This window comes from Microplitis mediator, chromosome 8 (assembly GCF_029852145.1).
Source record: "Microplitis mediator isolate UGA2020A chromosome 8, iyMicMedi2.1, whole genome shotgun sequence".
In the NCBI taxonomy this organism is placed as follows: Eukaryota; Metazoa; Arthropoda; class Insecta; order Hymenoptera; family Braconidae; genus Microplitis; species Microplitis mediator.
This window is the reverse complement of record NC_079976.1, coordinates 24,328,468-24,356,465: the sequence shown is the minus strand read 5'-3', so window position 1 is coordinate 24,356,465 and position 27,998 is coordinate 24,328,468. Positions and strand designations below refer to the sequence as shown.

Below are 27,998 nucleotides of genomic sequence, written 5' to 3'. Positions count from 1 at the left end.
TTAGAAAAAAATTTCTAATTTATTTAGATCACGAAATTTACTTCCTTTTACTCCAAAAAAAAAAAAAAATAATAATAACAATAAAATGGTCAAATGGTCACCTGTCCTTGAAAACAAGTTTCGCAGGTACTTAAAAATTTTGTTCGGTAGATTTGTTGAGTTATTTAAGAAAATAAAGAAAAAATTCATATATATAAATAATATTTCATATGGATGTTGAATGTCAAGTGATCTAAAATTATCAGATGAGAGTAACAGCACAAAGCTCTTTACAGAATTTAGTATACAAGCATCTGCATCTGCTGGAAGACATATAATAGCAAAGAAAAATAAACGGAGAGCGAAAAGAAACGAAAAAAAAAAAAAAAAATATAAAATGTATATATATATATATATAAGCAAACAACTATTGACTGTAGATCTCTACTTGGATCATGGATCTGGGATCTAGGGACTTAAGTTGAGAACAGTGTGTTGGCATTCGTCAGTTCACCGTTGGGACTTGACTTGAAATGCTTTAACAAAATAACACACGCAGGACTTGGGTCGTTAACACATTTAATATTTATTAACTTTAGTTAAACTTAAACTTTAAAAACCCTACGGCGGATGGTTTATTATTTTGAGAAGCTGCTGGTACTTTTAGCAGCCGCAGCCGCGAAACCCAAACCCAGGAAAAAAACATTTTTTTTTTACACCAAAAATCGTCGATAGTTCGCTGGTCCACGCGACAGTAAACAATGGAATTTAATAGCGTCCACGGTTAAAATAATTTTTTTTTTTTTTAAAATTCGTATGCTGGAAAATGGTCACGTAAGTACCGGGTGTTAATTCATATCTTTATAATTATGAGTAAATAAATAATAATTTTTTTTTTTACTTAAAAGGTATCGCAAGTGTGTCAAATGATTATTCATCGTGTTATTATTCGAAAAAATGTAACTTGATATATAAATATAATGAAATTATGTTAGTAGGTTTTTTTACTTGGTAATAAGTACATATATATATGGTAAAAAAATATATATATAATATAAATACTTTGAGCTGGTCATAAATGATTCAGTTATAGAATAAATCGGTTGTTGTTCTAATCCTCAAGTAAGTTTTTATTTTATTTTATTTATTTTAATTTAATTAATTAATTAATTAGTTTTTTTTTCTGTAGGATGTGAATGAGTTGAATAAATAATATCGGATTAAATAAAAATATTTATTTGATAAAAGAAAAAAAAAATGAAGAATTTTTTGACGAAAGATACGACGATACGGATTGGAGATACCGTTGATAAATCAATGGGGAAAGTTATTGAGTGTAATGTCAACATGAACGTGTCGGTGTCGAATAATAAGAAAACTATTGTTTATCGAAGAATACAAAATTTAATGACGTTATTAATTATTGTTACATTTTTTATTGTTTATTTTCAACTTAAACGCGATGCGCGAGCGTTAGAAGCTCAGGTAAATATTCTTTACTTTTTATTTGTTTTTGAAGTTTTTTTATTTAATAAAGGGTATAGGTACCATTTGTGGCCACTGCTCCATTTTTGGACATTTAATCCTTTATTTTAATTAATGAAAAAGTGGAAAATAAAATTTTCATTTTAATAGTGGGATCGAAATATTTGAAAAATTGATTATGTATCGGGTCTTTTACAAATTATTTTATTTTAATTTTTCAAGTGTCCAAAACTGGCTCTAAAGTGGCCAAAAACGGTACCTCTACTCTATTATTATTATTTTTTAAAATTTATTATAGGAACGGTATCCATAAAAATTATGGTAATCATTCTTATCTATATATTTTTCATTCTTATATCATATTATATCCTATTAAATTATGGTAATCGTTACCATGGTAATTATTACCATAATATATGGTAATGATTACAACAATATTACAGTAGTGATTACTACAATATTATAGTAACTATTCCCGGGTCATAATATCTAGTCTCATTGAACCCAAGTAAGCCTAAATCCAGTCTCACTGAGTAAAAAAAGCATTTTGAGCCTCAAATAATGTTCAAAAAGCCTCAATGAGCCTCAAATGAACCTAGTCTCGACTATGTAATTTAAATTCGATTAGTATTATTTGAGGCTCTTTGAGGCTTTTTGAACATTATTTGAGGCTCCCCTGATTAAAAAAAATGATTAAAAATGATTTCACACGTTAAATGTCCATAAGAGACAGGATTAGAAATGATTTGAAGGATTAAAAAGTATTTAAAATGATTAAAAAACAAATCATTTTAAATACTTTTTAATCATTTTTTTAATCAGGGTCAAAATGCTTTTTTTACTCAGTGAGACTGGATTGAGGCTTACTTGAGTTTGATGAGGCTTGATATTATGACCCGAGTTATCACATTTTATGGTAATGGTTACCATAATATTACAGTAATCGTTATCAGATCTTATGGTAATAATTACCAAGTTATGGAAACTTTTCCCAGAGATTATGGGTGTATATTCCACAATTCTAACTAATTATTACCATAACGTCATGGATTGATATTTCATTTTTCCCGTAAAAGAGTGTTATGAACTTTGCAGAATTAACATACGGAATAATAAAATAGATAAATTGCATAATAAATTAACTTACTTCTAGGACACCTACGAATATTTTCTATTTTTCATAAATATTTAAAAAAAATCTGGGCAACGGTTGACCAGCTCCAAATCTTCCCGCTGTTTTCGAGCTTTTTGAGCTCGAAAATACTCTTGGATGGCATTGTTTTCTTATGAGCTTTTCAAACTCAAACACATTGCAGTACATTATATAATGATTTATCCGAGAAAAATTACATAAAATGTTATTTTAACTCTTCGTCGTCGATATCTTTTAAACTAATTGACAGATTTTAATGTTCAATTGAATTTTAGAGCTAATTAAATTTTCAAAATTATTCATGCAGTCGTTTTAAAGATATTCGCGACAACTCTTTTTTTAGCATTTCTTTCTCCGACGATATTTCTCGAACAAGTTATGCGATTAAGATGGTTGAGGTGGAAATTAGCGCATTCTCTTGAGTTCTAAAGCTGATTAAATTTTGGAATTGATTAATCTAGTTGTTTTTGAGAAATTAAAAGAAAAACTAAAACAGAAACGTTTTTTTTTAATTCTTTCGACGACGGTTTCTCTTGAACAACTAAACCGATTTTGATGGTTGAGGTGGCAAATGACGCAGCTTTTAAAGTTTTAGAGCTAAATAGATTTTGGAATCAATCCATCGAGCAAATTAAAAGTTATCCAAAAAAAACATTTTTGAATAAATTACATTTTTGGAATGTCTCCGAACGCGCGTTACCGATCGATTTCAATTTTTCACAGCTTGTAGATGTTAATAAACCGCGTGAATGCCACCTTGGAAATCAAAATCGGTTCATCCGTTTAAAAATTACAGAATATTTACATACATATGTAGGGGAGGGTGGGGCAGAGCGGCCCCCCTTAAGCCAATTATTATTTTTTGTGGCTTTCAACCATAAGATCACTTTACTTTTGTCCTATTTCGAACAAATTTATGGACATTTTGCCAAAATTCTGAAAAAAAAAAAAATTTTTTTGTGGGGCAGAGCGGCCCCCCTTCAAAAAGTGATAAAAAAATTATTTTTTTCGTTTTTTTTTTTTTAAATTGTTTTCATCATTAAGAATGTATTTCTTTCTCTTGACAACTATTTTTGGTTTAATATTACTCGAAAAAAATTTTTTAAAGTGTAATAAATCGTTCACTCTCAATTACCTTAACTACTAATTGTTATTTAATAAAAAAAAAAATCAATTCTATAGTTTTACTTTATTTCAAAAATTTTTCAACTAAAAAAAAAATTTAATTTTTATAAATTTTTAGTGACGAAATTTGCCTCTTACATAGAGAAACGGCCGAAAAATATGAAAAAATAATTTTTTCGGAAGTTTCGGCTGGTCCATTTTGCCCCAGGTGTTATGTGTAGGGCTAGAAATGTGGAATTATAATAATTTTTCTTTAATTTGACGATAAAAATATGAAAAAATCACTTTTTCGAAATTTTGGGCTTGTCCATTTTGCCCTAAATGTCATGCGTAGGGGTAAAAATGCGCAAACATATCGGATTTATAGTAATTAGTCGAAAAAAAAAAATTTGTTTTTTGATCAAAATTTCAGGGGGGCCGCTCTGCCCCACCCTCCCCTAAGTACATACGTACACATACACTTACATACTTTTGAAAATAGTCAGAATGACTTTCTATCGAATCCTAAAACGTCAAGATCTGGTGATAACTCGGTTTTTGAAAATCGAACCGAATCCAATAACTTCCTTTTTTAAAATTTAAAATTTTCTTAGCGGGAAATTTAAAAAACTTTTGTTATATTTTATAAATTTTTCAAGTCAATCTCACATTATTTTAATGAATAGTGTTCGGACATTAGGTTTCTTATTAAAAAAAAATTAATGTTTTTATTTACAAATTTTTTATTTTATTTCAGATAAATTCAATGAACAAAAATTTCGCAATATTGATGTTAAAATATGAACGATTAAATAGAAATTTAAATCAAATTAATACCCGACAGTACACAACTTCAAAGATACGACAAAAATATATAAATATAAATTCTGATAATAATAAAAATATACATAATAATAATAATAATAATGATGATGATGATGAAGAAAATAAATTAAAAACAAGATTCGTCAGATCGATCGCCAGGTTTAACGAATACAATGGAACTGATAATGTGCCAATGATTACTAATCAAAATGATACTGGTTCCTGGATTGATTCACGTGCAGGAAGATCCCGTAGGGATGATGGACGAGGTAAACAACGAAGAAAGCTCAAAAGGAGGCTAAAACGCAGTCGCAGGCGATTGGGTACACGTGGACCATTATTGTTGTATTAGTATGCCCGATTTTGATTTTAATCCATGCCAAGCGAATTTTTTTTTTTACTTCGCTTTTCCCTGATTAAAAACTCTGATTAAATCCGATTAAAACTCAATTAGATACCTATTAGATTCAATCGGAAATTAACCCTGGTAGGTCCGAATTACGGTAATTTGCCGTAATTTACGAAATGCTGAAAAATTACGGAAAATTGCCGTACTTTCCGGTATTTTTACCGCAAATTTAGGGTAAACAAACGCTAAATTATCGTAAAATTGCGGTAAGCCTGCGGTATTTTACCGTAAAGTAAAATTTTGCACTATAAAAATAAAAAAGTTTATCTTGCTTTCGGTAAAAATGCCGCAATTTACCGCATTTTTGTCGTAATTTACTGTATTTTACGGCTAGTAACTGTTAATATGACAATTTACCGTAACTTGCGGCATTTTTACCGAAAGCAAGATAAACTTTTTTATTTTTATCCCTAGCGGATCCGAATTACGGTAAATACATTGATTTACCGTAATTTGCCGTAATTTACGGTGCCTAGCAGAATTACCGTAAATTACGGTAATCTACGGCAAATTGCCATAATTTACGGTAATCCTGCTAGGCGCCGTAAAATTACGGTAAATTACGGCAATTTACCGTAATTTGTCGTAGATTACCGTAATTTACGGTAATTCTGCTAGGTACCGTAAATTACGGTAAATCACTGTATTTACCGTAATTCGGATCCGCTAGGGATAGTGCAAAATTTTACTTTACGGTAAAATACCGCAGGCTTACCGCAATTTTACGATAATTTAGCGTTTGTTTACCCTAAATTTGCGGTAAAAATACCGTAAAGTACGGAAATTTTCCGTAATTTTTCAGTATTTCGTAAATTACGGCAAATTATCATAATTCGGATCCGCCAGAGAAAAATTTTTTCCGATTAACATTCAGTCGGATCCATTCGAAATTTTCCGATTGAAAAATAAATTGAAAATTTCCGATCAAATCCGATTAGAATTTTCCAATCGGATTCAATCGGAGTTTTTAATCAGGGTTATACACGTAGACAATCCTTAATTATATAAATTTGACTTAATAATCATCCATTTATGTACTTATATTATTTTACTAATTCACTGCTTGCCGTTTCGTACATTTGTTGATATTTATTTTATAACAACAGAATAATAATTAAAATTATTTTTAATTAGGACCATTGGTAGCAACATTCGTTGGTGCTGTGCCTGAACAACATGTCACTGATACAGGTAGTTAGTATACATTATTATTTTTTTTTTATACACCTCAATTGCGAAGCAATGTGATCTACTATCGCTTACTTACTCCCAGCTGACTAATTCGCGTAAAAAACGTTTTTACACTCGTTCAAATATTCTCAACTAGAAAAAATTTCATTTCATTTAAAAGATAATTTATTAATGAATAAAACGAATACAATTTCAAGTCAATTCTTTGATACTAATGATTGAAAAAAACAAAAATTGCGAAAAAAAACCAGTGATGTCCGTCGGTATCTACGGATGTTGAAACACTCCAATATTTTCTTATATTTTTCATTATTTTTACCCTAACGGACCGAAATTACGGTAAACCCACCGTAAATTACGGTAATCCACCGTAAAATACAGATTTACCGTAAATTACGGTGGTTTTACCGTAATTCACGGTAGATTTTCCGTAATTTACGGTGGATTTTCCGTAATTTACGGTGGATTTTCCGTAAAATACGGAAATACGGTAATCCACCGTAAATTACGGTAATTCGGTAATCCACCCGAATTTTTTTACGGTAGATTTATCGTATTCGACGGTAAATTTACGATACACCCACCGTAATTTACGGTAATCCACCGCAAAGTACCGATTTACCGTAAATTACGGTGGATTTACCGCAATTTACGGCGGGTTTACCGTAATTTACGGTAGATTTACGGTAAAAATACCGTGAATTTACGGTAACTCAGGTCTGCTAGGGTATTATACATTTTTTTATTCTTTGAATGAGCGAGTGAGTTGTGAACGTTTAGATTTTCCAATTTTTAATAAATTTATTTTTATGATTCAGTTTACATCGGCCCTTGGGTTAAGCAAAACGAATCGCGTTATGGGTTCAATAAATTTCATTTGGTTGAAGATAAACGATCTATTGAAGTAACTGTTAATGGATTATTTATGGTATCAGCTCAGGTAATTTGTATTTTTGAATTTAAGATTTTTCGTACATTTAAAATCATAAATTAAAATTTATCTAAATATTTTTCGGGTGAAAATAACGACATACTAATAAGAGAAAACATTTTTTAGAACTAGAAACAAATTTATTGACGCAAGTAATTTTTTTTCGTTTGAAGAAAATTTTCTTTTCAATAATGAAAAAAATTTCGTGGTGCAAAAAAAAATTTTTAGCGCCAAGAAAACTTTTTTTTTTGGAATAAAATTTTTTACAGTAATTTTCAAATGATTCTAAAGTTTACGAATAATTTACAAACACAAATAATTTCAATTATTAAATTCAATGGGAATAATTCGTAAGTTGGAATTATTCCGACAGAAAAAAATAATTTTTTGGTGCAAAAAATTTTTACTCGCCCTAAGAAATTTTTTGCCTTATAAATAAAAAAAAAATTTTCTTGAGCCAACAAAAAATATCTTGAAGTAAGAAATTTTTCTAGTGCCACGAAAATTTTTTTTTTATTTCATTATGAAAAATTTTTATTTGCACTGAGAAATTTTTTGCGTTATTAATTGAAAATGAAAATTTTCTTGAACCAACAAAAAATATCTCAAAGTAAGAAATTTTTCTGGTGCTACGAAAATTTTTTTTTTATTTCATTATGAAAAATTTTTACTTGTACTGAGAAATTTATTGCGTTATTAATTGAAAATGAAAATTTTCTTGAACCAACAAAAAATATTTTGAGGCAAAAAAAAATATCTTGAGCCAACAAAAAATATCTTAAAGTAAGAAAATTTTCTAGTGCCACGAAAATTTTTTTTTTATTTCATTATGAAAAATTTTTACTTGCACTGAGAAATTTTTTGCGTTATTAATTGAAAATGAAAATTTTTTTGAGCCAAGAAAAAATATTTTGAGGCAAAAAAAAAAATTTCTTGACCCAAGAAATTTATTCTAGCCCTAATAAAATTTTTGTTTTCTTTTCATAATGAAAAACTTTTCTTGCGCCAAGAAATATTTTTTTTCTATGCGCACCGCTGACATAATTAAAAAAAAAAAAATTCAAATATAAAAAATTGACATCTTTTGTTATATTGTAATAATTATAGATTTATTATTATGGTGAACCATCACATTATTCATATTGGATATTACTAAGTTCTGAAGGCACATCATTGACAAGAAAAATAATAAAATGTGCAACAGTATCAGCAGTTACAGCAACTGAAGCCTCTTGTTATACCAGCGTAATTCTTCCTCTACGACGTGGGGATCGACTGCATATACAACAACAAGAACGTGACAGGTATTATTTTAATTAAAAAAAAAATATAAAAAATTTTTAATTTATTAATTACAATTTAAATGAATAAAATAATTTTTTAGGCTTATTAATTTACGTGAAGGTCACAGTTACATACAATTGATGCTACTGTCAAGTGATCAGCAAAAACGACGAATAAGTACTTAAATAATTCATTCATCAACTAGTCGTTTGCGTTTATTCATTATTATTATTTTTTTTTTATTTACTATTATCATGATAATTTAATCAAAGCTAAGGTACTCTGTGGTTACCAAACATTTTTATGCTCAGTTTTACGAATAATAAGAGTAATAAATAAAATAAAATAAATCTAAGGAACTAATTAAAAATAATAATAAAGATGTAAGGAGATATTTTATTAAAATTACAGTTATTTTATTTTTTTATTCATTTTTATAAATTTAAATTTTTATTTTGTAAACTTTTTGAGGGGTCATGTCAGTGCGCTTCGAAAATGAAGATTTTGGGGTAAAAAAAAATTTTTTTTGTTATTTGATAATAAGGGGGGGGAGGTTAAATATTTGACGTAACGAAAATATTTTTTTAATAAATTCTAAGTACCTGACAGGTGGCGCAATTTTTTGAAATAAGAAATTTTTTAAAAATGTGTACACGGAAAGAAAATTATGGGAAGTTTTGCTATGCATTATGGTAATGGTTCCCATAATGGTATGGGAATAGTACCTATGCTACTATAGGAATGGTTTCCATATATTATGGGAACCATTCCCATAATATTATAGGAATAGTTCCTATACCAATATGGGAACCATTCCCATAATAGTATGGGAATTATTCCCATACCAATATGGAAATAGTTCCCATAATATTATAGGAATAGTTCCTATACCAATATGGGAACCATTCCCATAATAGTATGGGAATGATTCCCATAATATTATAGGAATGGTTCCCATAATAGTATGGGAATGATTCCCATAATATTATAGGAATGGTTCCCATAATATATGGAAACCATCCCTATAGTAGCATAGGTACTATTCCCATACCATTATGGGAACCATTACCATAATAGTATGGGGATTATTCCCATACCATTATGGGAATAGTTCCCATAATATTATAGGAATAGTTCCTATACCAATATGGGAACCATTCCCATAATAGTATGGGAATTATTCCCATACCATTATGGGAATAGTTCCCATAATATTATAGGAATAGTTCCTATACCAATATGGGAACCATTCCCATAATAGTATGGGAATGATTCCCATAATATTATAGGAATGGTTCCCATAATAGTATGGGAATGATTCCCATAATATTATAGGAATGGTTCCCATAATATATGGAAACCATCCCTATAGTAGCATAGGTACTATTCCCATACCATTATGGGAACCATTACCATAATAGTATGGGGATTATTCCCATACCATTATGGGAATAGTTCCCATAATATTATAGGAATAGTTCCTATACCAATATGGGAACCATTCCCATAATAGTATGGGAATTATTCCCATACCATTATGGGAATAGTTCCCATAATATTATAGGAATAGTTCCTATACCAATATGGGAACCATTCCCATAATAGTATGGGAATGATTCCCATAATATTATAGGAATGGTTCCTATATTGGTATAGAAACTATTCCTATAATATTATGGGAACTATTCCCATAATGTTATGGGAACCATCCCTATAATATCATAAAATTTTTTTTTTGCACAATAGTGTAGAAATTTTCCAAAATTTGAATTTTCTTGAATGTTTTGTGCTGACAAAAAATTCTTGTAAAAAATTTTAATGTTTTGTTGCCAAATACGATTTTTTTTTTCAATGTTTGAATTTTTGTTTTTATGTTAAATAATATTTCTGTGTATTGTAGAAGTGATTACCACACTTCTTTAAAATAATTTTTTCATGATAATATGGGAACCATTCCCATAATATTATAGGAATGGTTCCTATAATAGTATGGGAACTATTCCCATAATATTATGGGAATGATTCCCATAATGCAATTGGAATGGTTCCTATACCATTATGGGAATCATTCCCATAATATTATGGGAATAGTTCCCATACTATTATAGGAACCATTCCCATAATATAATGGGAATGGTTCCTCTAATTTATGGGAATGGTTCCTATAAATTATAGGAACCATTCCCATAAATTATAGGAATGATTCCCATAATATTATAGAAAGTATTCCTATAATTATAGGAACCATTCCTATAGTGTTATGGGTATCATTCCCATAATTATAGGAACTATTCCTATAATTATGGGAAACATTCCTATAATTATAGGAACCGCTCCCATAATTTATGGTCGTAATTCCTATGATGGTATAGGAAAAAATTTCACAAAATTATGGGAACCGCTGCCATAATTTTCTTTCCGTGTAGTTTCAACTCAGCGTAAAAGTTTTTTTTTTTTCTTGACGGACATTAAAAGCTTAATTATTAAAAGAAAAAAAAATACCAAACTTAATTAATGAATAATTTGTAGTTAAAAATTTGGCAGTTACTATTTTATTTTACTATTTTTTTTTTTTACATAAAAAAAAAAATCTTTACGCTTAAATTTAGATACGTCATAGAATAATAAAAAAATTCAAAAATAAAAAAAGAATCATTCAGTCATTAAATGACTTTAGAAAAATTTATTTGATACAAATAAATTTGTCGTAATTTTTATTAAATTTTTTTTAGTCTTATTTTCAAAGCGCACAAAATTAACATTAAAAATCTCCTGTACATCCGTTTGTGATTACCTCCTCTGATTAAAAATTTCGATTGAATCCGATTGGAAAATCGTAATCGGATTCAAGCGGGAAATTCCGATTGACTCTAAATCAGTTTTAATCGGAAAGTTCTGAATTAATCTGATTCAAAGTTAATCGACTATGAAAAAAAATTATAATTTTCTAATTGAATCTGATGAAAAATTTCAATCGGAAAATAATAAATATTTTTCTTTCCGTTTTCCGATTAAAATTAAATGAAATACTTCACGGAAAGAACAAGATGATACTGGTTGTCATCTCAGATTATACTCAGTTATATCTGAGGAAAAAAAAAATTTCAGATTGTACCCAGTATAATCTAAATTATACTGAGTTGCATCTAGATTATACTCAGTTTTAGCCTAGATTATACACAGTTACATCTCAGATTATACAGCGCTAGATTATACTGGTTTTCATCCTAAATGATAACCACATACATCTGGATTATACTCAGTACCATCTCAGATTATACTCAGTTTCATCCCAGATTATACTCAGTTACAACTCAGCCATTTTTTTTTCTAGCGTATGCGCGTTTAGTGTACTAGATACAGATGTATGTGGTTATCATCTAGGATGAAAACCAGTATAATCTAGCGCCGTATAATCTGAGATGTAACTGAGTATAATCTAGATGCAACTCAGTATAATTTAGATTATACTGGGTACTATCTGAAATTTTTTTTTTCCTTAGACATAACTGAGTATAATCTGAGATGAAAACCAGTATAATCTAGCGCTGTATAATCTGAGATGTAACTGAGTATAATCTAGGATGAAACTGAGTATAATCTAGATGCAACTCAGTATAATTTCGATTATACTGGGTACTATCTGAAATTTTTTTTTTCCTTAGACATAACTGAGTATAATCTGAGATGAAAACCAGTATAATCTAGCGCTGTATAATCTGAGATGTAACTGAGTATAATCTAGGATGAAACTGAGTATAATCTAGATGCAACTCAGTATAATTTAGATTATACTGGGTACAATCTGAAATTTTTTTTTTCCTTAGACATAACTGAGTATAATCTGAGATGAAAACCAGTATAATCTAGCGCTGTATAATCTGAGATGTAACTGAGTATAATCTAGGATGAAACTGAGTATAATTTAGATGCAACTCAGTATAATTTAGATTATACTGGGTACAATCTGAAATTTTTTTTTTCCTTAGACATAACTGAGTATAATCTGAGATGAAAACCAGTATAATCTAGCGCTGTATAATCTGAGATGTAACTGAGTATAATCTAGGATGAAACTGAGTATAATCTAGATGCAACTCAGTATAATTTAGATTATACTGGGTACAATCTGAAATTTTTTTTTTCCTTAGACATAACTGAGTATAATCTGAGATGACAACCAGTATAATCTTGTTCTTTCCGTGTTGGAACGCTCTAGAGCAATTCTGATTGAATGTTTGTTCCCGATTGAATTTCAATCAGATTTAATCGTAGTTTTTAATTAGGGTCATTAATAAATTGTATCAAGTCATTTTATAGGTCTTAAGACTGCCATAATTTATTTGTATTTTATAAATCAAGCCATAAAATCATTTTATCATTATTTTTAAAAATAATAAATAAATAATAAGATTTTAATAAAACAGTAACTAAAATTGTGTTACCTTTTGCTGTTACTAATAACATTTAATTACTGTCCAGTAGTAATGGAATTATGACGTAAATCAGTCATGTGATTGTACATAAATTTACTATTCCTGCGTATGTTCCGTGCTCCATAATTTTTTTTACCCTAAGAAAAAAAATTAAGATATTAATAAAAAATATAAAACAATTAGCAAAAAAATTCAAACAATTTAATTTTTAAAATTTCACTAATAACTCGCGTAAAAAAATTATTTTTTTTCTTACATAAAATTAAATCTCTATCAGTGCCTAAATTTATAATTATTATTAATAATAAACGCCCTTTTATTTTTTATATATTTTTATATTTATATATATTTTTGTAACATATATATATATATTTTTTTTTTACTTTTGTAGACAGACATTGACGAATTTCTTGTTATGTAATTCAGTATTGCACTACATGTAAAATAGTACCGGAGAGCTTTAGATTTTTTTTTTTTAATATTTATCTTAATTATTATTTTAATACAATATATGTATTTGTTTATAATTTATGACTCTTATTATGACTTTTATTTTTTTTTTGAATCAATTAATTATAAATAAAAAACGGTATATATATTTAGTATTTTTACTCACCTGTATATTTTTGAGCCGTAGTTTATTCAATCATTTGGATCTTTATTGTTATTCAGATGTATCATCATTTTGCATTTTTATTTCCGGCATCAATTGATTTACTTTTATATTTTTATTTTCATTTTATTTTTCAACTTTTTTTTTTTTAATATATATTATAAAATAATTTTTTTGTAAACAATAAAAATTAAAATAAAATTTTCTTTTTTTGTTTTATTTTTATCGTGAGAATTTTATAAATAAAATAAAAATTGTGTATTAAAATATTTGATAATCGATTAAAAAAAGTATGATATGAAAAAATAATAATTATCGATCATTTATTGTGTAATTAATAAAAAATACCTACGGTTTAATTACGTAAACTTGCCGTTATTATTTTCATTGATTCGTTGTTCTGTTTTATTATCGCTGCTCTCCTAGGACAGTTTCCTTGTTTATTATTTTTTATTTCCATAACTATATTATCTTTCATTTATATATTAAATAATAATATAAATATTTATACACGCAGAGAATTTTATAGTAAAAATTACCCAATAATTTAAGATTACGGTGGGACAACTCGATATTCTTGTAAATTTTAAATAAAATTTTATTAAAATAATTTTTAAAAGATAACTAATTTTACTGTACCACATAATCAAATTTTTGACATAAAAAAAATCTATTACTTTTATTTTTCCGATTTTTGATTATTGTGCTGCAGCATTTACTAATATTACAACTTAAATTACAAAGGAAACTGAATGCGTGTGTGAGATTCATTTATAAAATTTCTAAGCTTGAACATGTCAATGCGTATTATAAAAGATTAGGTTGGTTAAAAAGGAGAGACTTTTTTATTGCTTGCCTATTTTACAAAGAAATTCATTTGAACTTTAGTTAATTATTTAGATCAAAATTAGAGTTTTTGCTTGTTTTTGTTACGTTTGCTCTCTAAAACTAAATAAGTGAAAATTTCACTAATTGAAATAGTGATCTTAAAATTCACTACAAAATTAGTGATTTTGAATTAGATTCACTAATTCATTAGTGATTCCCCGGATTCTACAATGATTACTAGTGGCGCCTCGCTTAAGGACTTTTTATTCTATCGTTGAATTATCAAATTCAGGGCAAAATTAATTACGATAATTTTTAAATACAACTGAACAGTATTAATTAAAGTAAGTTAATTAAATAAAAGCTAATTTAGTTGCTAAATAATACATCTTGTTATTTTTTAATAGCTTTATATTTTTACTCCAACTTTTTTTACCGAACCTGAATCAAAACCATCATTGACAATAGATTCAGGTTATGAGTTATAATTATGATATAAATATTTACCGTATGAAAGTAATTTTAATTGTTAATTTAGTCGATCAAGTTGCTAAAAAAATTTTATAATCAATTACAAATAATAATCATAATAATAATAATATTTTGATACAATATTATTAGCAACGATACAATATTTTTCCAAATAAATCCTCGTCAACAAGTGAATTAGTACATTTTTGACTAATTCAATCAGTGAAATTTTCACTAATTCTATTTGTTGTTTTTTTTACTAATTCAAAAAGTGAATAGTCACTAATTCATAGTCGTATACTTTAGACAATTTAGATTAGTGAATATTCATAAGTAATTAGTAGTTTTTCACTACTTTAGTTTTAGAGAGTAGGGAAGATATTGGGTAAGATTATTTAAGAATACCAAAATGTATGAAATAATATATGAAAACTCGTTTTTAATTCATAGAATTCTTTACCGCCAAAAGTTTTATAGAATTGGACTGCTTGTTTTAATCATTTTTTGAATATTAATTATGAATTAATTAATTAATCTTTTTGCTAAAAACTGTAAAACATCCACATATATATTTTATAAGATTTTTTAAATTTTTTGATGGTCCTCAGGGAGCTACGGCTCTAAAATCAAATAAATATATTTATCTATCCATATATTTTAATATTTACAATAAAAAGTAACTAAAAAAAACTAGATGCAATGGAAAATTAAAAAATTCCAAATTTGTTGAATATATACGTAGAATGGTAATTTTCTCAAAAATCTTTTCATTCGAGTTCGTTCGGAAATATTCGGCTCTTTTCGTTCTTTGTAGTACTGATAGGTTAGAATTAATTACGTGATGTATTCAGGCGTAAGCAATCATCTCTATGTGAAACATTTTGTAAATTTTTTTTTGTATTACAATTATAAATATGGATTTGAAAACTTATGAAATTTTGGATAAGTTAGTAGATGGACCCCGGGTAAAAAATTTTTAAATTTTGTTTCGGCCGACTCAATTTATCGGCCTGTTTATTAAGAAAAATAAAATTTCGTCGTGCTTACGGTCAACTTCCAATAAAATTATACGGCTTTAGCGAAATTTCGGCTAAATTTAGATCTCATCGAATTAAATTCTATGGTTTTGGCCAAATATTTTTACCTGAGACGGCTTTGATTATTGCTAACGGTGATTTATTTGAATAAATAAATTTAATAACTTATTTTATAAAATGAACATGCTTATATTTTGTTGTTACCAAGTAAATGCATGTATGTTGAGCTAATAAATGCGCCCAATCCATTTTTTTCAGCTTTCTTTCAATTATAATTTTTGCACACTTTGAATGCGAAGCGGGGAGATACTGCTCTACTGTCGCCAAATGTCAAAGCAGGATTGTCGTCAACTTAATTTTTGAATTTATTGCTTTTATTATATTTTTTATAAATATTTTACCAAATATTATAATTTAACATAATAAATTACGACGCAGCTGGTAAAAGTTTCAAAAATAAAATTGGATCTGTTGCCTTGCAAAAATTACTTTGCGTATTGTAAATTATGTTGTTATTTTAAAAATTTCTATATTATCGGTCATTTTTACCATAATTTCATACTGTCTTCATGCTACTATTACTATAGTAATTTTTCTATAAATTCTTTGTGTAAAATTCTCTGGGTGTATGTTTTTTATAAGATAGGTGCAGAATATCATGATATTTTTTTTTTTTAAGTTGTCTTAATTTACATTTTTTAAAAAATGTGATATAAAAATAAATTTATCAAAAATTATAGAATTAGTGTTTAAGAAACTAAAAACTGGGAAAGTGATGCACAGAAAAAAAAGATTTTTTAGCGTAAGAAAATTTCTACAAAACCTGCATCGAAAAGCTTTATTTTTTCTTATCATCTGATAAAAAATAACGCTTGCGTCATTTTTCTCGAAAAACAGACGCAAAAATTTGAGCTTTCCCTTCTTTGGTGTGTAAGATACTATATAGAAGCTAATCATTTTTTTTATTAACTGACGTCTTATCACAATGAGGAACAAAATTTTTTAATCAATAAATTAAATAAAATACGTCCAAGTTTAATATCAATGTAATAATTTTTAAAATCAAATAAAAATATATTTAAGAATAATGACTTGAACTTTTTATGTGAAAACACATTTGAGAAATAGACAGAAATTTTTTAGTTTTATTCTCGACAAAGACAAAATAAAAATTATTGTGTTTTTCAAGGTAGTTCACTCACGACTTATATATTGTGTACTATTCTTCATACGATAGATCGCTATTGCTTTCTTTTTCACTTAATATCGCTTAATAATAAATAGCGAAACGTTGCAAATAATAATTCGTTAATTACATCATCATTTGGTCCTACGTCCCTTGATAATAATATTTATATAATAATTTAAGGATCTGATCAATATTTAATTTCTTGTGGTATTTATAACTTTTTTACTAATCGGATATATACTCTTTTTAAAAAATACGAAATTTTGCTTCACAATCTGTAAAAAATTGTAATCTTTTAAAATTACATTCAGGATATCTATCATAATATTATATTTCAATTTCATAAAATATTTAAGAAAAGTTGGTTTGCAAGTGAACTATCTTAAATAAAAGAAAATTGATCCCCAATAATCTCACTATTCGAAAAAGATATAAAGCTGCCCCTAATCAAGAGTATCACGTTTAATTTTTCGAGGTCATTTTATCCACGACAAATTGTTTTAAACCAAATTATTCGCTTAATAAATTCTAAGATATATGATGAAATATACACGAATAAATTGCCTGAGGATTATATATCACTTATCACAGATAAAATGGCCGCGAATCATTTGTATGCGGAGAAATTAGTTTGGCTTGAAATGTTATGGTGTCATAGTGATCCCGGGCCATGTTGGCCGCCTGATGGAAATTTAAATAAACACAGAAAAATTATTATGACCATAGTAAAATTTACAATTGTTACAGTAATTTGTAATAGGGTGACTGAGCCAGTAAATGCTCAATCAGTGAATGACGGTCGTATTTTTAAATTTGAATATAGAAGGATGTAATAAAATTACAAGTCAAGTTATAAAGATGTCAATCAAACTACAATCAAGTATTTGTTTTATGTAATTGTAATTAAACTCTAAATGATGTACAGGTAAAAAAGCCCTGTACCTTATGAGACATGACTTGTTTGGTAATCGGAAAAAATAGGCTCGGAAAATTAATTTTTCAACTGATTACCGATCTCATGTGGAACTTGATATTCTGCTTAACTATTGCACGACTCATAATGCGAAGCATTAGAGAGTGCTTTACGATCGAAAATTTTTTTTCGCCTCTTTTCTACAACTATTTCTGTTATTATCGTCTCACTAGTGAACAAAAACATCTCAAATGATGCACCAATTTACAGACAATGTAATAAAGATTATTTCTGCAATTTTCAAAAACAAATTCAGTGCAATAGAAACGAGAAAATCATTAAATCAAACTAAAAAATTTTCCCGTCAAGCAGTAAAAAAATTTTGTAGCTTGAAAACACAATATCTCGAAAAAGAATCCATAATTTAACTCCATTTTTTTTTAAATGACCCGTTTTGTCCTAGAAGGATTTGCTTTCGAAAATAGCTACCTAATTTTGTGTTATGCAATTATAATTAATAAAAAATGAAATCGCATTTTCTTTAATTTTAGCCTAAATATGTGTGGACATTCGCCTTAATAAGTGCGCATGCGTGGTATTTTTTTTTTCTCGTACTATCACCCAGTGTGCCTGCGCCATACTTCTAACCAATTCATTTAGCGCGAGTATTTCGAAAATAAAAATATAAAAAATTGAGATTAGACGAATAAATAAATAAATAAAAATAATAAATAAACAAGTAAAAAAAAAAATTAGAAATAGAAAAAAAAACGTAAAATTTTCCACAGATCGTACGGCGAAAAATTTCGGAATTTTTTACGTTTGAAATTTTTTTTTTTTTATTATTTTTATATAAATAAATAACATTTGTACTTCAAATTTTATTTATTTTATTTTGCTTGCGACATTACCCTTACGGAATATTTTAATGTTTACGATCAAATAAGCATTATGAGTCGTGCACTTTTGGATTTTCTAAACTTTTTTGATCGTATCATGTCTTTACATTGCCTTTCAATTTCTCGTTAATTTTTTACCGTGAAAACGGTCCTTCAAGGGGGTCCAAAGGCGAAGCCCCCCAGATGAAAATAAAACGTCTTATTATTTTGCGAACGTAACAGCACACGGAAAAAAAAGAATGTCTTACAATTATTAAATCCCGAAAGAATGTTTATTTTTCTTCAATCAACTTGGAAACCTTATATTAATGATCTACGATTATCTAACTCTTACCATGTTAAAAAAATTTTATCATTATTTCCGTATACTTTTATCTATTCGTGGTCGTGCGGCGAGACAAAATGATGTTTTTTATCAACCATCTTGTAGAACAGTATCATATGATAAATCATTTCTATTGTCAGCTATTAGATTATGGAATCAATTGCCATCGGAAATAGTAGCTATAAATAACTATGCTGAGTTTAGAACATCCTGTTATACTATGTTTTTTGAAAGAACTACAGATTTATAATAATTAAAATATAGGAGATGTAACTTATGTATATGTTTTGATCTCTCTTTTATATAGTTTTTTTTTTTATATACTTTTCTGATTAAGTCAATGAACATTAATTGTAACTTTTTTAAAAAATTACATTATAAGTGTTATTTCGTATGATTAAAATGATTATTGATATTATACTATACTATAATTTAATTTAATGTTTATTTTATGTGTTATGGCCCTTAGGGAGCTGAGCTTCAGGGTCAAATAAAAATTTATTAAATAAATAATTTTAGAGGATTAACTTGAGTATGTTATCGTGAAAATCCAGGTTCGACTCCTAGCTTGTTTTTGATCTTAAAAATTCATTTTATGATGACCTTTGCTTTCAATGAATAAAAAATATTGTCTTAGATAAGATTTATAATAAAAAAAAATCACGGATCTATTTTTATTGTTTTTTCCGGGATCCGACTTGTTTGGAGATCAACTCAGATCTAATATTGCGTTTCGCCACAATTTCACACAAATGGAAACCTTTTAGGTTTATCGTTTACCCGCACAATAGCCTGTCAAAGATTTTTCATTATAACCAGCTGTAACTTTTGGAATTCGCTTACAATTGAGACTACTTCCTTAGTAACACTTAATGAGTACGGTAATTTTTACAATACGTTTACTTCAATTTCCGCATGGTGGCCAATATGACACCATAGCATTTCTAACGAGAATAAAATCTCCGTCTAACAGAATCGGGTCAATAAGAATTTATTTTTATTAATAAATAAGAAGACGTTTGTTTGCATTAACTGCGAAACCTACTAAATATATTCACATTAAACTCATACTTAAAATGTATATTGTTTCAATTTGTATATAAATAATTATTATATGTATGAAATAAATAAATTAAGGGAGTAAATATTTTTAGGATCACCTACTTCAGGATAATGCCAAGTATTTATATAATTTAGGATAAAAAATTCAATTTTCATTTTTTTTTTCTTATGAAAAAAAAATGTTGTTCGTTGCTTATAATATTCAATTTTTCATTTATGTTCAATTCATCATTTCACTTGATGTCTTCTTTATTGATTTCTTTTATCAGTTGTAGTTTCTTAACTATTGATCTTCAGAAATTAAAAAAAAATTCATAAATATATATAATGATTTATAGTTTCGCTCGAACAGTTTGTTGAGTACAAGTTTGTTCTTATGCATCTTAATTAGCCTCTGAAACTTAATATTTTCGATTAAAATAATTAAAATCCCTCATTTATTTCATATTAATTAAGGTGAGGAAATAAAGGGGTCATTTCTTATATATATATATTTTTTTTTCATTATTTTTATCATCAGTTAATTGCTAAATATCAATTTTCTAATTACATCTTCTCCATTTTAAAAATTCTTTAAAAGAAAATAATAATAATTTTACATTTTATAAAACAAAATATGTATAATATTTTTGTAAATTTTTTTTTTTGTTCTGTAATTCATTTTTCAAGAATATAAAATAGTATTTATATCTTTTTCATATAGGAAATAAAAAAAATTTATTTATTTGTCTGTCTAATTATAATCTATATAAATATATATAATTATAGTTATTATTATTAATCAGTAAACTTACGCAATACTGAATTATTCTGGGTATTAATGATAATTAATTATCTATTAATAAAAATTATTAGAGCATTTATCAATCATTGATAAATTATATATATACGCTGATAATTTTATGATAATGATTGTCATCGGAGTTTGTTAATGGTTACTAAGCACAGTAATTTTTAAAGTAATCATTATAATGCTATTAAAAAAAATCATATTGTAATTATTATCATTCCCGACTAATGATCACTCTCACCGATAGAAGTAATCGCTCATATAATTAACAGTTGTAATTATAATCTTAGCTGACAATATTTATTATGTCGAGATGGTAATAGTTACCGTCGCGGAATTTAAAGTCACTGCAATTTTTTAATTAATTAATCCCGAGTAATTTTATTGTTTTTTTAAAAAACTAGGAGTGTACGAATAATTCGAATTTTTTCCAAATTATTCGCGAATTTTCGAGTATTTTGAATTCAGAGTTTGCTATGTTCGATATTCATTTATGAAATTAACAATTAATATACATTTTATTTAAACCATGAAATATAATTACACGTATAGAAAAATTAGTATGAAAATTTGTTACAAATTTTTGTTCAAACGGAAATTAATAATCATAAAAAGCAAAATAAATTGAAAAGATCTCTTGCCAATAATAGTATCTAGATTTTTTATGTTACTGACAGAGATGAACATACATTAAAATTGAGCAATTATTTTCTCCGGGTAATTGATTTTTAATCAAAAAGTATATTATTCGTAAGTAGAATATTTTGATACACGATGTAATGGAATTCAAATTGGAAACAATAGAAAATCCAGTGATATTTCGATAATTCGCAAATTATTCGAAAATTTCCGAATTATTTGACTTGATTCGATTCGAACGATATTCGCACACCCCTACACGGAGAAAAAAATATTGCGCTCATCACTCAACGGTATCGTGATATTCACTCTCCTCGGTTGGGTATCCGTTGTATACGAAAAGTGCTGGTCTATCGGATCGTGATTATCACGATCCAGGCGGATCCCGAAATCATAAGATCGTTTCGCTATAGTAACGATCCGTTTTGTTATTAAAACTAATTTGAGGTTAAAATAGATAAATTTATAACTTTAACTTCATTACAATTTTATTTTTAGCTGTCATTAATAATCACATATTAATAATTCTAATAGGTGCAATAAAAAATTATTATTTAATATCAAGAAATGTAAAGTAATAGAATATACGTAATTAATTGATGTAAATTTTACAGCCTTTTTTGTTTCAAAGATAAATTAAAAAATTAATAGATAAAAAACAGAAATTCTTGCATTAGATATATAATTAGTATTTTTCATTGTCGTTGTGTGCGCTTTAAATAATTAATAATTTTATAAATAAACACTGTATAATTTGCAAGATATGCATTATAAAGTTTAATAATTTGGTTATGAGTGGTGGCGCTTGAGAAGTAGATCGCGATAATCACGATCCGTTTTGGTACGATATGGATACGTTAACTGACGATCACTATACATTTAAGTATATGCACAATCCGTAGGATCATTATTATAAGTATCTAGTGTTTCATTCATATCGATATATATATTGTGGTAGTAGCAATACAATTTTTATGGTAATTATTACTGATATACCATTCAGAACGATAACTATTACCATTATGTCTTTTAATTAATAACATATTGTTAAAGTTATAATAATGATGTGATTAATGTATTTTATACAAAAAAAAAAAAGTTAACTACAAGGAATGATGGTAATCATTACCATGAAATTCTCAGCGTATATTAAATTATTATCGTATTTGTAAAAAAAAATAGAATAAATTTTTCTGTTAATTTTTTTTACAATATTAATGTCATTATTAATACTTTTAAAGTTTTATATTATTGTACATTTAATTTTAGTTTAAAAATGAATAAGTTATATATAATTTTATTAACACTTTTATACTTGAAAGTTCTCACAATTAAACTAGATGAGGAAATAGTTATTGGATATTTTATTAAAATTATTAAATAAAAGAGCTCTCATGTTTCATATTTTCTTTTAATCTTTATCCATATTTGTTATTCTCATTATTCACATATTTTATTTAATTATTTATTTTAATAATTACATTCTATTTTTTTTCACGCGCTTAATTCGTTAGTCCTAATAATTATTATCGTGATTATTAACGATAAATGTGGAGACGTTAAATTAAATAAAAAAGTTTTTAATAATTTATAAATATTTAAATTTTTTGTGATTTTTTAATTTCAAAAATCATTAATAAGAAAATTGTCTTATTTGAAATTCAAATTTGATAAGTTATCATTTTTTTTTTTGTTTAAATTTGAAATTGATTTGATCCCTAGCGAATTCAACGATCCCTTATTTTAGTGGGTAAATTTTTAAAAAGTAATCTGTTATTTAATCAGATACCATTCGATTCAAATTTTCTTTTCTTCAAAATTTTCTCCAAAGTAAAATTCGTTATAACAAATTATTTAAACTCAAATCTGGTATAATTAAAAAATCTAAAAATTTTCATTTGCAACCAGCAATTATTCAAAAAATCTTAATTCAAAATTTACCGGAATTATAGATTTAAAATTTAATTGGATCTGCTAGAGTATTTTCAAAAAATTTTTTTTGTGCTATTTAATTTTTTTTATGGTGAAAAAAAATTTCTGTGAAAGCACGTGACTAAAAAAAAATCTCTATCATTCGACATATAAATAAAAATTAATTGAAATAAGTTTCAATTATTTTACGCAATCCAGTAAATTTTCTACAAAAATGATTTAAAAATATTTTATAAATAAATTTTTAAATTTTTATGATTCGTTACTAAAAAGTTAAAAAAAAATGATTATTTTTATTGTCGATAAAATAATCGCAATTAAATAAAATCGAGGAAAAAAAATTTGATAATTTAAAAATAAAATGTCGAATTAAATCTGCGGAAACTGGGATTTAATAAACCAGCATCTCCAGCACAATTTAGCTCCTCCGGTCATTGATATTTAAAACTTATATAAATAATTCTCACATAAATCAATTATTTATTTATATTTTTTTAAATCTACATTACTACGTAATAATTAATATTATATTATCAAATAGCCGATAATTATCGTGATATTTTAATTAATCCTAAACAAAACCTTGTAAATCCTAAATATATCCTAGAGTAAATTACCTAAATTGTTGTTATAATTTTTTTTTATTCTTATAATTATTTAAATAAAATTACACATGTATTTATTTAAATTTACCATAGCATTGTTACTAGTGTCCTTAATAAAATTTCAAATATTTTTTTTCATTTATTTCCATAATTTATTTTTTATTGTTCTTCTTAATTTTATTTATCTTAATTATTAACTTGTTATTTTTTTCGTCATTTGTTTTTTTTTTATTTAATAGAAATGCCTGTCAACAGATTGGTACTCACCATAATCTTGTTTCCCATAGCCACCGTCTTGACTTGTATAGTCTGTAAAAAAATTTATTTATTTACTTGGAGAAAAAAAATTTAATAAATTTTTAAAAAATAATTAAACTCATAGAGACTCAGACGAGAAAAATGAAAGTTGTAATTTTTTTTTTATTAAATAAAAGTGCAAAAAAAAAGTTAGGATTTTTAAAAAAATTCCAATCAGAAGGCAGTGCTCAATAGTGGTTTGGCGGTGATATAATTTTTTTATTTTCTCGCCTGAATCGATAAATGAATCCCATTAAATTATTTTATTTTTAAATTAAAAGTCTCTGTGAGAAAACTAACCATACTCGTGTGTTGAATAATCACCCCTGACCGTCATGCCGCTGTTATTACAGGATTGATCGTCGTAAGGATTAGCAGGAGGATAATTTCCAACACCATCACCACCATCACCACCACCCACAGCAGGAGCAACTGCCTCCTGTTGGTAATTAACTGCGCACCCGGCATACAAATGTTATTATTTTTTTTTTATCTCTACTAATTTTTTCTAACTTTTTTTTTTTACAAATTATGTAATTGATCTAGAGATAAGTTGAATAATAAAATTTGATAGAATACACGGAAAATTTTTTCAAAATTTAAAATTTACACAGAAAAAAAAAATTATCGGAGCAATAAATTTTTTTTAGTATAAATTGAAAGAAAAAAAAAATTCTTGAGAAAAAATTTTTTGAGGAAAGTAAAAATTTCCTGTATTAAGAAACTTTTTTTTTTCTGTGTAAAAAAAAATTTTCCGTGTAAAAATTTAAATTTTTTCAAGAAAAAATAAAATGAATTCTATTGATAATAATAAAAATATGACAAACCTTGAGGTGGAACTTTTCCATAACCATATGGGTCTCCAGAATTAAAACTTGCTGCAGGTGCTTGGGGTATACCACCATATCTATTGTCTGGTGGTACTTGTGCTGGATATCCCTGTTGATAGAACGTCTAAGTAATGAATAATAAATTTAATTCTCGTTATCCAGTAATTGTTATTGTTATATATTTTATATATTGATGTAAAATAATTACCGTGGATTGTGTGTAGTCTGCGGGCGCTTGGTAGCTCTCATAGCCTTGGTAAGATTGTTGGTAACCACTCTGAGGAGGTCCATAGGTACCAGTAGTAGCTCCGTAACTACCAACGGGTGCTGGTGCGGGTTGTCCATACCCATTACCTGGCCCGTACCCTTGACTTGGGGGTTGGGAAGCGTAGCCATTGGCTGGCTGTGCAGCTGCGACATCATAACGTGGTCGTTTTGGTGGTCCACCAGCACCTGGAACTCCGCCTCGTTTAACTGGAGCACCACGACCACGGTCCATTCCACGTCCACGATCACTGAAACCGGCGCCATTTGATCCACGGCCTCTTGGTGGTCCGTCACGATTGAACATTCCTGAGCCACGACCACGACGATCTCCACCACGGCCACGGAAACCTCCACCACGACTGTCGCCACGGCCAAAATCACCTCGACCTCGACCACGGAATCCACCAGGTGCTCCACGACCGCTTCCTCGTGTTGGCCCGCCGACTCCCGGAGGGGGTGGCGGAGCTCCACCTGGTCCGCCTGCTATACTTGCGTCCGGTGGCCCGCTAAAATTTAAAATTTTAAATTTTTTGTCAATTGGAAATTAAATTTTTTAGAAAAAATAATAAAAATACAAACCCTGGAGGATAGTGACCACCACGTCCACCTCGTCCTGGAGGTCCCCCACGGCCTCGCATACCCGGGGGTCCACCTCGCATCGGACCTGGGGCACCACCACGTCCGCGCATCATTCCACCTCGCGGTGGGCCACCTCTGCAAAAAATAAAACAAAATAATTGCGTTTAATTAAAGAAAATAATTACGAGTTAAATTTTGAATGACATTTCTTACCGTCCACGATCTCCAAAACCACCACGACCACGCATTGGTCCACCACGTCCTCTAAATCCACCACGTGCAGGAGGTCCGCTTTCCATTACTCAATAATCTGCAATTAATAAATAAATAATTTTTTAAATTAAAAATTGTCAAATTATTTAGCCGCTAAATAAAATTTCACTCAAGTCAGTGCAGTAATTTGCCACTAAAATAATAATGAGTAATTTAAAATTACTAACAATTGATAATAATAATGAATGTAGATATAGCTTACGATTTATTTGTTTATTTAATAAAATGATACTTAGTGACAGTACTAAGTGATAATTAAAATTTTAAAAATAATTATTACACGCACCTAACACTAACAACAAGATAAAATGGACGCCGGCTTCTCTGGGAAGTCGCATCATCGATCGTTTTCTTGCGCATCGTATCTGCACATATTTATTTAATGCGCATGCACTTAGTTTATTAAAAAGAGAAAGAAATAGAGAAATTTAAGGCTGGTTTAGTATTTGACAGACGGAACGGAAGCGAAACAGAATTTAAAAAGTTCTTTAGTCTTTCTAATACAAGCGGAGCGTGATTTAAAAAAAGCGCGAAAATTTAAAATTTTGATAAATTATTTAGTCCTAAGCGGCACAAAAAAAAAAATTGTTGAGTTTTTGTTGAATTTAAGTTAACAATTGGTTATTCATGATAACAAATTGTCGTTTTAAATTTAACGTACAGTCAACAATTTTTTTTTGTGCCGCTTGGGGTGTTTTATTTTTTTATAAATTATTTAAAACCTTTTGAACTTACCGCTAAGAATATTGTAAATTTTCGAAAATTCGGGAAGTTATTAGTTTCACCCCGATTTTCGAAAATCGAGTTTTCATCAGATGTCAACGTTTTGAAGTCTTCAGAAACTTGAAAAAAAAAATTTCGAAAAATGAAAAAAAAAAAAAAAAGTAAAAAGTCTTGTTTGGTCTCGTTTTTTGGAAATTTTTTTTTTTTCTCTTTGCCTTACATTTACTGAATAACTAACGTAAAAATGAAAGAAAATCCGAAAAAAATTAATCTTTTCATTTTGAAAATGATTACACAAATAAAGGAAAAAAATTGTTCTTTTAATTGTTTTGTAAAACTTTGAGCAATCGGTCTGGACAAACGGTTCAATGGATCAATCTGAAAATTTCCAGAGTTTTTGGGAGTACATTAAGCTGTAAAATTACCTGGCAACATTATTTTTTTTATCAATATTTGCCGAGTAGCGATGAGTTGACTAAAAAACCAGAAAATGGCTATTTTTTGTGGGTTTTTTAAATGGATATCAAGGATGAAAAAAAAATTTTTTTTTTTTAAAATCGAAAATGGAGCTTGTAGGGGATTTATTCAAGTTTCTAAAGCTGTCCTTTAAATTACTGTGCGACCATTAGTTGCTGAGATATCGATAATCAAAGACAAAAGGACCCTTTTTCATTTGAAGGCTGATATCTCAGCAGCGAATTGTCGTACAATGAAACAAAAAAAAAGCAAATTGTAGCTGAAGAAATTTCCTAAACGAGCCATGAACTGATTTTTTGGAAAAAAATATTCCCGGCCCCGTATAGACCCAAAAAGAAAAAAAAAATATTTTGTCTAGAGCTATTTCTTATGATTTCGCAAAAGCCGTGGCTCAAAAATTTATTTTGCTGAAAGATCTTCAAACTAGAAATTTCAAGCTTCAATTTGCTTTT

At 27.7% G+C, this 27,998-nt stretch overlaps 2 protein-coding genes across 14 annotated transcripts; one reads left to right on the top strand and one right to left on the bottom strand.

Moving 5' to 3' along the window:
- Positions 1-65: 65 nt before the first annotated feature.
- Positions 66-9,046, top strand: LOC130672705 (probable serine/threonine-protein kinase MARK-A). 4 transcript variants are annotated; one of them, XM_057477402.1, is made up of 8 exons: positions 66-813; positions 888-1,101; positions 1,169-1,464; positions 4,479-4,815; positions 6,090-6,149; positions 6,965-7,086; positions 8,185-8,381; positions 8,462-9,046. In XM_057477402.1, the coding sequence occupies exons 3-8, from the start codon at positions 1,237-1,239 to the stop codon at positions 8,544-8,546; spliced, it is 1,029 nt and encodes a 342-aa protein (XP_057333385.1). In that variant the 5' UTR covers positions 66-813; positions 888-1,101; positions 1,169-1,236; the 3' UTR covers positions 8,547-9,046. The 4 variants fall into 4 exon arrangements, with proteins under 4 accessions (XP_057333385.1, XP_057333383.1, XP_057333386.1 ...); XM_057477400.1 differs by having other exon boundaries at positions 4,479-4,869; XM_057477403.1 differs by having other exon boundaries at positions 68-813; positions 6,090-6,146; positions 8,462-9,045.
- On the bottom strand, positions 8,160-26,729 carry LOC130672704 (collagen alpha-1(I) chain-like). Of its 10 annotated transcripts, XM_057477395.1 has the most exons (9): positions 26,549-26,692; positions 26,287-26,383; positions 26,074-26,208; positions 25,436-26,000; positions 25,225-25,351; positions 24,698-24,850; positions 24,368-24,409; positions 12,807-12,934; positions 8,160-8,352 (listed from the first exon to the last, which is right to left on the bottom strand). In XM_057477395.1, the coding sequence occupies exons 2-8, from the start codon at positions 26,370-26,372 to the stop codon at positions 12,930-12,932; spliced, it is 1,113 nt and encodes a 370-aa protein (XP_057333378.1). In that variant the 5' UTR covers positions 26,373-26,383; positions 26,549-26,692; the 3' UTR covers positions 8,160-8,352; positions 12,807-12,929. The 10 variants fall into 10 exon arrangements, with proteins under 10 accessions (XP_057333378.1, XP_057333382.1, XP_057333377.1 ...); XM_057477399.1 differs by lacking the exon at positions 24,698-24,850; XM_057477394.1 differs by lacking the exons at positions 8,160-8,352; positions 12,807-12,934 and adding an exon at positions 20,503-20,534.
- Between the last annotated feature and the right edge of the window lie 1,269 nt (positions 26,730-27,998).

Coding starts and splice junctions, on each gene's coding strand:
- LOC130672704 (XM_057477392.1), bottom strand. CDS start 26,372: ATGGAAAGCGGACCTCCTGCACGTGGTGGATTTAGAGGACGTGGTGGA. Junction 26,209..26,286: donor GGTTTTGGAGATCGTGGACG/GTAAGAAATGTC, acceptor TATTTTTTGCAG/AGGTGGCCCACCGCGAGGTG. Junction 26,001..26,073: donor GGTGGTCACTATCCTCCAGG/GTTTGTATTTTT, acceptor TTTAAATTTTAG/CGGGCCACCGGACGCAAGTA.
- LOC130672705 (XM_057477400.1), top strand. CDS start 1,237: ATGAAGAATTTTTTGACGAAAGATACGACGATACGGATTGGAGATACC. Junction 4,870..6,089: donor ACGCAGTCGCAGGCGATTGG/GTACACGTGGAC, acceptor ATTTTTAATTAG/GACCATTGGTAGCAACATTC. Junction 6,150..6,964: donor ACATGTCACTGATACAGGTA/GTTAGTATACAT, acceptor TTTATGATTCAG/TTTACATCGGCCCTTGGGTT.